Source organism: Myxine glutinosa, chromosome 5 (assembly GCF_964187855.1).
Source record: "Myxine glutinosa chromosome 5, kmMyxGlut1.1, whole genome shotgun sequence".
Taxonomy (NCBI): domain Eukaryota; kingdom Metazoa; phylum Chordata; class Myxini; order Myxiniformes; family Myxinidae; genus Myxine; species Myxine glutinosa.
Window position 1 is genome coordinate 105,222,598 of NC_136265.1, and position 12,561 is coordinate 105,235,158.

At 46.1% G+C, this 12,561-nt stretch overlaps 1 protein-coding gene across 2 annotated transcripts in view; it reads left to right on the plus strand.

Moving 5' to 3' along the window:
* Nucleotides 1-11,258, plus strand: part of LOC137427286 (uncharacterized) — a 77,554-nt gene extending 66,296 nt beyond the window's left edge. For both annotated transcript variants that reach the window (XM_078778472.1, XM_078778471.1), the window contains 2 exons: nt 9,371-9,499; nt 9,592-11,258. In XM_078778472.1, coding sequence (XP_078634598.1) covers nt 9,371-9,499; nt 9,592-10,910 — 1,448 coding nt within the window. In that variant the 3' untranslated portion in view covers nt 10,911-11,258. The remainder of the gene's footprint in view (nt 1-9,370; nt 9,500-9,591) is intronic.
* The last annotated feature ends 1,303 nt before the right edge of the window (nt 11,259-12,561 follow it).

Sequence of the window (12,561 nt, forward strand, 5' to 3'; positions counted from 1 at the left end):
GAATTGAATTTTCAACCACCAACTATTTTTGAGATCAGCATAGGCCAAAAGTTCAACATAGCCTAAAGGTCAACCACTTTTTTCAAATTTCTAAAATCCTCAATTTTCATCCGATTGACTTGAAATTTGAATAGGATTTTCATAACATGCTAACTGAATTCAACCACCAACTATTTTGTGGTCAAAAGGATGCTCTACTGAGCACCATTCTACTTTGTTCTGTTTTGCCAAGTGTCGCTCTATGAGTGATTTTTCATCTGTTTGTTTGTTTATGTGTTTGTCCGTACAGGAAAAATATGATTTTTCTCTGCAACCTTTGGTCCGATTGACAGGAAATTTTCACGGTAGGTGCAAATCCACCTGTATAATTTTTTAATGACAATACGTGGTTCGGCCGCCATCTTGGAAAAACCGAAAAAAATTGCACCTCTATATCTTCGAAAGTGCTGAATAGAAAAAATTGAGACATAACTCATTGTAAAGAACTCTCCATGGGGAATAAAATATGTTAATGATGATGTCATAGGTGCTTCCATTATGACGTCATAATTCGACAAGTACAAAACTTCATCCGATCAAGATGAAATTTATTGAGCATAATCTAGGAATAAATTAGTTTAGAAAAAAATAATTATGACATCATCGGTCACGTGGTTCAGCCGTCATATTAATTTTAACACAAAAGCCTTAAAAACCACTGAAAATACATCCTGGCGAGGGTTTGCAATCTCTGATTGCTCTTTTTCTTGTTCTATATGTTGTTCAGTTAGTCAACACTATCAAATTGACCTCAACACCATCCCGACACACACCACTGTGTGTGGTACAGAATGAGGTGTTTTACGATGGCCGGAGTAAAAATCCTGCCACCAACCTCCTTGAGAGTGGACCCAGTGAGTTGGTACTCATTTTGCCCATCTAGGAAAGATGACAGGCTGAGTCAACCGACCTGGTGTTAATTCAACAGCTGACTGGGATTCTAAATCGGGACCCGAGGATCCCAAGCCCTCCACCGTAACGGTTAAGCCAACACCAAGCTTAGGGTGGATGGTTGGAGGCTGTGTTTGGAGAGCCCTTAATCAAAGTTTTAATTTTATATTAGCTGGAGGGCATGCACCCCCCCTCACCCTCCCTCTGCCCCCCCCCCCCCACATCATATATCATCACCCTGTTGTCAGAATTTCAGTTCACCCCAACCTGGTGGGTGTATGACGTAATATATGAGCGTTCCCTAAAGGGTGTTGAAAGAAACATAACTAGCAAAACCAAAGAAACATAACTAGGTGTGTGGAGTCAGTCGTAGAGTCCCTTTATAGAGAGAGTAGCGACAACTAACGATTTGACGCCATTTTGAGTCCATTCAGTGCGGAGCCGCCGTATGGCGCTAGTGCATTGAACCATGTATTCCATTATGTTCTCTATGTATGAGAGATGGGAATGGTCTTTTCCATGTTGATAATGAACAAATTATGTGAAGATGACAAAATAGAAGATTTATGACAACTAAGAGCCATATGATAAAGAAGAAAATCACAGAGCTGGTTGTGATTTAACAGTCACAGACATTTAGAACCATGACAAAGAAGGAATGAACTAGACAGGTACACGTGCTGCTTATTTCAGCCTCATTTTAATTTCAGGGAGGCGAGAGCGAGACTCGAACTCTCACCTCCCTGCTTATACATGTACATGTACAATACAATGTTAAGAGTTATCTTTGTATTTCTGCAGTTGTTTGACCTTGTTTATCGTGTGTGGGTATATATTTGTGTTTGTTTAATTTTAATATTTAAATTATTAATCTAAACTTTGCTGCATGTTGCCGATCATATATTAATCCCACCAAAAATAGATTAGCCCCCCTACCCCCGGCCCCCTCTTTCCCTCTCTCCCTCTATCTCTCTCTCCCTCTATCTCTCTCTCTCTCTCTCTCTCACACACACACACACACACACACACACACACACACACACACACACACACAATCTCTAATACATATACAAATTACATATTTACAATCACACACACACACATACACGCATGTGCTAATGCACACACATACAAATTATAAATTGAAAGTCACACACACAAACACAAGTTAATGTCCTCACACATTCAAATCAACAGAGACAAATACATACATTCAATGCATAACCCCCCCCCCCACCCCCCTTTCTCAGTTGTGGCATACAACTGTATCACTGGCATGAATTGGTTTCTAGCAAATTCTTTCTGAAGCATCATTGAAAATTTTGAATGACAATAAGGATCTAACTAGAGGGAGGATCTAACTCGGAAGAGGTTATATCACAGATTTAAAATGTATTGGTGTGGGTGTAGACTGCCAGATCTCAGGATACTAAACAGGTCGACCACCCCATAGAAGCATAGAAGGCAGCCTATCTAAATTCTGACTGTAGAATGGTCGGGACTGGCTTTTACCTTCTGGAGGTGGGGGAAAGGAGAGGGGAGGGGAGGGGGAAAGGAGAGGAGAGGGGAGGGGAGGAGGAAAGGAAAGGAGAGGGGAGGGAAATGGGGGGGGGGAATGGGGAGGAGGAGGAGGGGGCGGAATGGGAGGAAAGGGCAATGGGGAGAGGGGGAAAGGGGAGGAGGGGGATGGGGGAGAGGAGGAAAGGGGGGAAGGAGGGGAAGAGGTAAAAGGGAGGGCAGGGGTTAAAGGGGGGGGGGGAAAGGGAGGAGCGAAGGGGGGATAGGGGGAGGGGGAAAGGGCGGCAGGGGGAGGGAGAGGAAGAGGAGGAGGGTGGAAGGAGGAGGAGGAGCTCGATGGAGCAGCGAGCGAGCACTTTATGTGTGTGTGTGTGTGTGTGTGTGTGTGTGTGTGTGTGTGTGTGTACGCATATGGGACCATTACCACCATCACACTGACCTGGCAGAGAACTGACGGAGAAGTTACTTTCCATCCAACACGACTGACTCTGTTCTCCCAGATTTTCCATCTTTTAGCATCTGATGGAAATCTATACATCTTGAATCCCTTCTCCGTTCTATTTGTGCACCCACAGGCACTACAACCTGTCATTTTGTCGTAAAATCGATGTAAAACACGAATGAGAATGCTGAGTACAGCGGGAATGTTAAAACGCTGACCGATATGCGTCCGATCCTGATCCTGTCTGCGATGGACTCAAAATGGCTCCACTCAATCACGTGACTAGATTTTTCCGGACCCTATATGTCGCAACTCTGTATATAAAGGGACTCTAGTCAGTCGTATTAAATTCTACCTTTCAGAAGCGTGTAATTGTGGGTATAAAACTCACCCAATATGTAGGATAAATATGTGAGGGACAAACATACATACATATGGAGAGACAAACGCTGTAAACACAGGAACCAAACATCTACAACGTAAAAAATTGTTTGTTTAATCACGAATTTACCAGTTCAAAAAGTCTCTTTTGCGTTTGAAGAAGAGGAAGAAGCCCTAATGTATGGTTTATTCACACGGCAGTTTGAACGGAAACATTTATTATTATATGACAGTGGAAACCCTTTAAAAGGACACGGAACGGGCATACAAATTTATTTATACAGTTGTGATATTTTGCGAAGCAATACAAAACTATACAATAACCCACAAACAACAACAACCACAGCCACGATAACAATCGAGTGTCATAAAAACCCACAAACAACAACAACCACAGCCACGATAACAATCGAGTGTCATAAAAGATCCTCATTTTCACGTGTTTTACTTCATGTGTTTCACGTATTTGTTTGTGTTTCACACTGAATGAAAAGCATAGAGGTAGAGCATGCAGATTGTGATCCGTGACAGGTTTAACGATATGTCCGGCCTGAACGGCATAGGAATCCAAATGGAGGTGTGTGGAGTCAGTCGTAGTACCGCCGTAATGACATCACATCACCCCTGTCATGTGACCAGATCCTCAGCTCTGATTGGTGTACGTTTCAGGGGACATACATACATACATATACATATAAATATATACATACATACAGACAGACAAACACTGTTCGAGACGGCTTTGGGGGAGAAGGTTCTGTATGGGGGTCAGGCTGCGGAAAGGTTCTGGAAGGGCGGCGGGACGGACGCCATGGAAAAATGCCGCCCCATCCCGTGCAGTGACCAATGGGGACCAGCTGTGGGTAGTCCCGCAAGGTGGTATAAACTGTTGGTCCCGCGAGATGGTATAAACTGTTGGTCCCGCGAGATGGTATAAACTGTTGGTCCCGCGAGATGGTATAAACTGTTGGTCCCGCAAGGTGGTATAAACTGTTGGTCCCGCAAGGTGGTATAAACTGTTGGTCCCACGAGATGGTATAAACTGTTGGTCCCGCGAGATGGTATAAACTGTTGGTCCCGCGAGATGGTATAAACTGTTGGTCCCGCGAGATGGTATAAACTGTTGGTCCCGCGAGATGGTATAAACTGTCGGTCCCGCGAGATGGTATAAACTGTAGGTCCCGCGAGATGGTATAAACTGTCGGTCCCGCGAGATGGTATAAACTGTCGGTCCTGCGAGATGGTATAAACTGTCGGTCCCGCGAGATGGTATAAACTGTCGGTCCCGCGAGATGGTATAAACTGTCGGTCCCGCGAGATGGTATAAACTGTCGGTCCCGCGAGATGGTATAAACTGTCAGTCCCGCGAGATGGTATAAACTGTCGGTCCCGCGAGATGGTATAAACTGTCAGTCCCGCGAGATGGTATAAACTGTGGGTCCCGTGAGATGGTATAAACTGTCGGTCCCGCGAGATGGTATAAACTGTCGGTCCCGCGAGATGGTATAAACTGTCGGTCCCACGAGATGGTATAAACTGTTGGTCCCGCTAGATGGTATAAACTGTTGGTCCCGCAAGGTGGTATAAACTGTTGGTCCCGCGAGATGGTATAAACTGTTGGTCCCATGAGGTGGTATAAACTGTTGGTCCCGCGAGATGGTATAAACTGTTGGTCCCACAAGGTGGTATAAACTGTTGGTCCCGCGAGATGGTATAAACTGTTGGTCCCGTGAGGTGGTATAAACTGTTGGTCCCGCGAGATGGTATAAACTGTTGGTCCCGCGAGATGGTATAAACTGTTGGTCCCGCGAGATGGTATAAACTGTGGGTCCTGTGAGATGGTATAAACTGTCGGTCCTGCGAGATGGTATAAACTGTCGGTCCCGCGAGATGGTATAAACTGTCGGTCCCGCAAGGTGGTATAAACTGGTGGTCCCGCGAGATGGTATAAACTGTTGGTCCCGCGAGATGATATAAACTGTCGGTCCCGCAAGATGGTATAAACTGTTGGTCCCGCGAGATGGTATAAACTGTTGGTCCCGCGAGATGGTATAAACTGTTGGTCCCGCGAGATGGTATAAACTGTTGGTCCCGCGAGATGGTATAAACTGTTGGTTCCGCGAGGTGGTATAAACTGTTGGTCCCGCGAGATGGTATAAACTGTTGGTCCCGCGAGATGGTATAAACTGTTGGTCCCGCGAGATGGTATAAACTGTTGGTCCCGCGAGGTGGTATAAACGTGGGAGTTCCGTTTCTGGAAAATGTCACGACATTCAAAACCACGATAGTTAAATTCACTTTTGTATTGTAATGATGAGGAATTTGGTTCTTGCACTTCCATAAATTATAGAGGAAGGTTGGGGAAGCCGAAGAGAAACGCATCACAATTGAAATAAACACGTAAAATGAACATAAATCGGCTTTACGATGAAATCCCCTGTTACATTGAAGCAGATGAAACATTCAGGATGGATTAAACTTCCCCCCTCACCGAAACCATTCCTCCCCTTTAATCTCTTAAGTCGTTTATCTTTGTAATTTGTCCATGTGTTTCTTTTATAAATTGTTCTGCAGTTCACATTAAAACAACAGAAGGCTCGTGGCGAGATAAGCATCACATCTCAGCTCAAAAACCGCGATTGGTCTAAATTTAACCCGCGATAACTAAATCGGTACATGATGAGAGGTTGCCCGTGATTGGTCGAATTTTTTTTTCAAATCCGTGATATTTAAGGGTTCACTGTATATGGGCGAGGTGTGAGTGTGAAGCCTTTTCTTGGATTTCTGCACAATTCCGTACCCCCGGCCCAATCTCCATCAAATCCGTACCCCCGGCCCAATCTCCACCAAATCCGAACCCCCGGCCCAATCTCCACCAATTCCGTACCCCCGGCCCAATCTCCACCAATTCCGTACCCCTGGCCCAATCTCCACCAATTCCGTACCCCCGGCCCAATCTCCACCAAATCCGAACCCCCGGCCCAATCTCCACCAATTCCGTACCCCCGGCCCAATCTCCACCAATTCTGTACCCCCGGCCCAATCTCCACCAATTCCGTACCCCCGGCCCAATCTCCACCAATTCCGTACCCCCGGCCCAATCTCCACCAAATCTTCGTGTTTCCCAGGATCCGGTCAAAGGAATTTTGTGTTATATGTTTCAAGACAATTGATGGCTGAGCAATGTCGTTCGGAGTTTATCCTTCTCTGTTATTTTTGTCCCATGGCAAGTCAACGGAAGCATCTTAGGTTTGTCAAGCTTGCGTTTGATTGACATGATGATTTTCTCCCTGATTATTAGCCCCCATTGGACTTAGTCCGCAACGGGGGCTTATGGATCGGGTCTCGTCCGTCTGTCCATCCGTCCATGCGTGCGTGTTTATATCCGCAACCATATCTCAGAAATGTATGGATCGATTACTTGGCATAAAGACAACATATGATGGGATACATATGTACATCATTTTGTTTCACCATGCAATCAAAGATTGCTGACTGGCGGCCATTTTAGTTGTAAAAAAACAACAACCCGCTATTGAACACGTCTGCAACCATTTCTCGTAAATGTATTTCCCGATCTTGTTAAAAGTTAGCAGACAGATAACAAATGATTGCTTACATTTTCACATTTTTTTTTTTTCGAGATCAGATCCAATATGGCCGACTGATGGCCATTTTGGTATACTAACGTGCCATTTCCTGGCCATGCATGGACATAATTTGTTCAAACTTGGCAAAAAGACAATACATGAGAATCTACATATGTAGAAGCTTTTGTTTTTAATCCAACCAAGGATGGCCGACTGATATTTCCATACAGCAAAATTGCTAAAACCACCGGGACAATGACATTTTGTGTCTTTAGTTCCTTGTTTTTGCATTGACTTGAAGGATTATTTTAAATTGTATTTCCAATTTTTATTCTTCCCAGCTGTCAGATTAGTTGATGTGTATTGGGTTTTGGTTTTCATGAATCCATAATTCATCTTACATAAAACTGGTATTCCTTTTGGTTTTGCATGACTTGTCCAATCCGTAAGCTCTTTAGAGTTGATCACCTCGATTGAGTTTTAAATTTGTTCATGACATTTTGTGCCCCCAAGGGTAAACACACTGTCTAGCCTGGGTGCTTAGTGCCTCCGAGGGTACACATACCGTCTAGCCTGGGTGCTTCGTGCCCCCAAGGGTAAACATACTGTCTAGCCTGGGTGCTTAGTGCCCCCGAGGGTAAATATTCTGTCTAGCCTGGGTGCTTACTGCCCCCCGAGGGTACACATACTGTCTAGCCTGGGTGCTTAGTGCCCCCGAGGGTAAACATTCTGTCTAGCCTGGGTGCTTACTGCCCCCTGAGGGTACACATACTGTCTAGCCTGGGTGCTTAGTGCCCCCGAGGGTAAACATACTGTCTAGCCTGGGTGCTTAGTGCCCCCGAGGGTAAACATACTGTCTAGCCTGGGTGCTTAGTGCCCCCGAGGGTAAACATACTGTCTAGCCTGGGTGCTTAGTGCCCCCGAGGGAAAACATACTGTCTAGCCTGGGTGCTTAGTGCCCCCGAGGGTACACATACTGTCTAGCCTGGGTGCTTAGTGCCCGCGAGGGTAAACATAGTCTAGCCTGGGTGCTTAGTGCCCCCGAGGGTAAAGATACTGTCTAGCCTGGGTGCTTCGTGCCCCCGAGGGTACACATACTGTCTAGCCTGGGTGCTTGGTGCCCCCGAGGGTACACATACTGTCTAGCCTGGGTTTAGTGTCCCCGAGGGTGCACATACTGTCTAGCCTGGGTGCTTGGTGCCCCCGAGGATACACATAATGTCTAGCCTGGGTGCTTAGTGCCCCCGAGGGTACATGTACTGTCTAGCCTGGGTGCTAAGTGCCCCCAAGGGTACACATACTATACTGTCTAGCCTGGGTGCTTAGTGCCCCTGAAGGTACACATACTGTCTATCCTGGGTGCTTAGTGCCCCCAAGGGTACATATACTGTCTAACCTGGGTGCTTAGTGCCCCCGAGGGTACACATACTCACCCCAAAGCTGTCTAGCCTGGTTGCTTACTGCCCCTGGGGGTACACATACTGTCTAGCCTGGGTGATTTGTGCCCCCGAGGGTACACATACTCTCTAGCCTTGGTGCTTAGTGCCCCTGTGGGTACACATACTCACCTCAAAGCTGTCTAGCCTGGTTGCTTACTGCCCCTGAGGGTACACATACTGTCTAGCCTGGGTGATTGGTGCCCCCAAGGGTACACGTACTGTCTAGCCTGGGTGCTTAGTGCCCCCAAGGATACACATATTGTCTAGCCTGGATGCTTAGTGCCCCCGAGTGTACACATACTCTCTAGCCTGGGTGCTTAGTGCCCCTGAGGGTACACATACTCACCCCAAAGCTGTCTCGCCTGGTTGCTTACTGCCCCTGAGGGTACACATACTGTCTAGCCTGGGTGCTTAGTGCCCCCGAGGATACACATATTGTCTGGCCTGGGTGCTTAGTGCCCCTGAGGGTACACATACTCACCCCAAAGCTGTCTAGCCTGGGTCGTCGTTTTCAATTTGACTCGAACAAATGCTGTCCCAGCTCAAGCTTCATCGTCGTCTTCGCTGCCTGTGGCAAGCTGCTTGCTAACCACATTTCTTGTAGAGCACTCGCCAAGTGGCTTAAGCACTCAAGCAAGCACTCCTTTTTAAACCGTTGATAAGGATCAGCTGGCTTGGTAAGTGCTCTCTTCGTAGATTACCCTTTCGATCTGCCCGGATTTGCTTGCGGGTGTTCGAGATAGCTTTGTTGCTCTTTGATAGAAAATGGATGTTGCCCTTCGATTGATGATCTCATCGACTCATTGTTGAGCTGGTACTTGGACTGAATACCAAATTCTGTCTTTTGACGTCCAGCATAGTCATCACATAGCTAGTAGAGTAGTACAAGGTTCATAATTATGACACCTCCAAAGATCAAAGGCCCAAAGAGAGAAGGGACTGTTAGTGGAAGAGGGTTGCCAAAAAAAGGCTTTGTGAGTGTAAGTACGTGACCGGAATACCTTCTTGCCTATCTTACATGACCTTTCCCTCACTCAGGCCTTTCTCTTACTAGGATGTCTCTTTTGCAGCTTCACCAGTAGCGAGATCGAAGGTCCCAGCTTTTTCTGCAATTCTCAGCAAGCCAGCCAAGGTTGGAAAGGTCATTGCATTTGATAAGATTCAAATGAATAACAGAGAAAGTTACGACGTTCGTACAGGTCAGTTTGAACCACCTTCAAATTGCATAATTTCTAGGAGTCTGATGCATAACCTAAAACCACTTGGCTTACCTATAAATGCATTTCTCCAGGTGTTTTTTGGACACCAGAAGCTGGCCTGTATCGTCTCCGCACGGCCCTGACCCCAAGACGTGGATCTCACGTGGTGGCCATTATTCGAGCAGGCGGACGAATGGTGGGACGTTTGGACACGGCTCACAAAGGGGTCAATGAATCTTCCATATCATCGAGGCACAAACTCTTGCACTTGTCAAAGTATCATTATGGATCAAATAATCAATCAGAATTCGAGCTTGCTTCCCAAAAGCAAGATGGGCATTCCTCTGGATCAAACAAGACCAGTGAATCAGGAATGAATGGGTTCAACAGCAGTGATCTCAATGACAACGCACAGAATGATATTCAAGCGAATATCAAGAACAAACCCACGGAACCCACCACTTATAATCAGTCCAATGTGAGCAGTGGAAGAAAAAGGCTTATGGAGTCCTTTTGGAGATCAGAAGAAGTTGACACACAGTTGAAAGGGCAAAACCCAACAGGTGATGCTGTTTCGGGGGCAGTAGGCCAGTGGAAGCATGTTGCAGAATCGCATGGCAGTACCGATGTGGAGGAAGCCAAGCAGAAAAGTGATGGAATAGAAGAGGAGGATAAAAGTAAAGAGATAGTTGGTGGTGATGAAGAAAATAAGAGAAAGGAAGAAGAAAAAAGCAAAATGAAAAATCAAATTGAGAGGCCAATAGATGGAGGGAGTGAAGGAAAGGTGGTTGATGAAGTCGTTGCCGAGGAGACGGATCACGTGGATAAGAAAGAGGACTATATGAAGAAACTATCAGAAATGGACGAAAGGCCCGAAATTGAAGTGGAGGACAAGGAAAGTGAAAATCTAAACACATTGGATCAGGAGGATGGACTTGTGGAGGAGCAAGAAAAAAGTTTGGAAGAGCAGGAAGAGATGGAGGAGGATGGGGATGGTACGGAGGAGGAAGAGATGGAGGAGGAAGGGGACGGTATGGAGGAGGAAGAGATGGAGGAGGAAGGGGATGGTACGGAGGAGGAGGAGATGGAGGAGGAATGGGACGGTACGAAGGAGGAAGAGAAACAAAGGCTGATGGATCAAAAGACCATCACACACAGCAATGTGGAGAAAATGGTGGACGATAAGGAAACCAAGACACAGCGAGGAACTCCAAGGGATAAGATGAAGTTCATGAAGGACAACATCAAGGACAGAGAGGATGAAGACGGAGACGGAGGACTCCTTATTGAACTGGACCTGGCTCTGGGAGAGCCTGTTTACGTGGAGCTAGTGCGGGGTGCTGTCGCTCACTGGCGAAGACCACTTTCCACATTCAGCGGGGTATTGCTACGCCGTACGGCAGGTACATAAACGCCATAGAGGAGAGATGTAGATTTAAGGTGTTCTTCGCTTTAATTTAACTTAAATCTGGAGCCATGTTATTCACGCTAAGTTGGCGCGAAGGTTTCCGGGGACAAGATGGCGGCCGTTGCTGGGGACAAGATGGCGGCCGTTGCTATCGACATGATCCTTTGGATATATTGAGGTTTTGTTTGATCGCTTTCACAAATATTATTGTTTCCCTACACGTGTCGTTTCATGTTCGGTTGTTGAACTTGCGTTTCACATGATCTAGCACCTGCAGGGTATCGGTGTTCTGCCCGATCAATCCACCTGGCCGGATCTGGTCAATTTTACTACTGCGACAGGTGGCACAGTCTTTGGAATAAAAAAAAGATAAATTGAAAAGAAAGGTGTGTAACATGACCTGTATTTTGCAGGTAGTTGTTTATCCTGTGTACCCCGCCCAGTCCTCACCCTTCCACAGATCTCCTGATATCCCAGTTCTCTACTGTTGCTGGACAAACCGCTAAGATGGCGGCTTGCTTTGGCTGGATTGTTCTGTTGGCAGAGGCCCGCAGTCAAGTCATGTGATGTGGCTGATTTAGTCCCAGAAGCAATGAGCATTGCCTGTTCCTATGGACTCCTGGGGATATTATAGGATGGGCAGAAGGAAATGCAGGAAAGGGCAATTCTTCCTCCGAGGCAGGTGTTGTACCTCTAATTTGACACGACAACAAACCGGAACACAAAAAGCACTCAAAAGCCGGACGGCATCATTAGCCCGTCCCTTGCGCACTTCCGTGTGTCTGTCTGTCTGGGCCGTAACCTTTTTACCATTTGAGTTTTATCATCAAATTTTCACGAAACCTTTATTATGATAATATGGAAAAAGCAAGTTAAGAATTTTGTCAAAAGGTCAAAGGTCAGCGTCATATAAAATCATCAATTTATTATTATTATTTTTTTGTATAATAAGTCGAGGCTCGTGTAAGGGCTCACAAATAGAACATATAATAAAGGGAGAGGGAGACAAGGGGGACAGAGGGAAGTACAGCAACAGTAGAGAACTGGGACATCAGGAGATCTGTGGAAGGGAGAGGGCTGGGCGAAGTACACAGGACAAACAAGATGGACACTACTAGGACTTTCAGGAAAGAAAACGGAATTTGAAAAAGGTGGATTTGGGGTGGATTAACAGGGGTAGAATTGTTTGGATGGGGGAAGATAAGAGATGGTGGTGAACAGGTGTTTTAAAGACCTGGAGGGAGGAGTGGGATTGAAGAGAGTGAGGGAGTTTGTTCCAGAGGTGGGAGAAAAGAGGAATGAAGGAGTGAAGGTGAGCAGAGAGTCTTGATTTTGGCAGTTTCACGATAAGAGGGTTGCTGGCAGATCTTGTGCATCCTGTAGGAATATTTGGGGGACAGAGCACAGATAGAGCTGGAGGAGCAAGGCCGGAGAGGAGGCGGTAGAAGACAGAAGGACCACCAACCTACCTGCGGTGAGAGAGAGAGAAAACCCCTCACAATCAGCTTCATCGCGGGAGATTTGAATGACCTGAAATTTAAAGAATTTGTATATCGGGTCACTAAATGCGTTCATCTATCAAAAGCTAGAAGCTGATTTTTTTTTTAGATCAAAAGCTCAAAGGTCAATGCTGCATAAAATCATGAATTAAAAT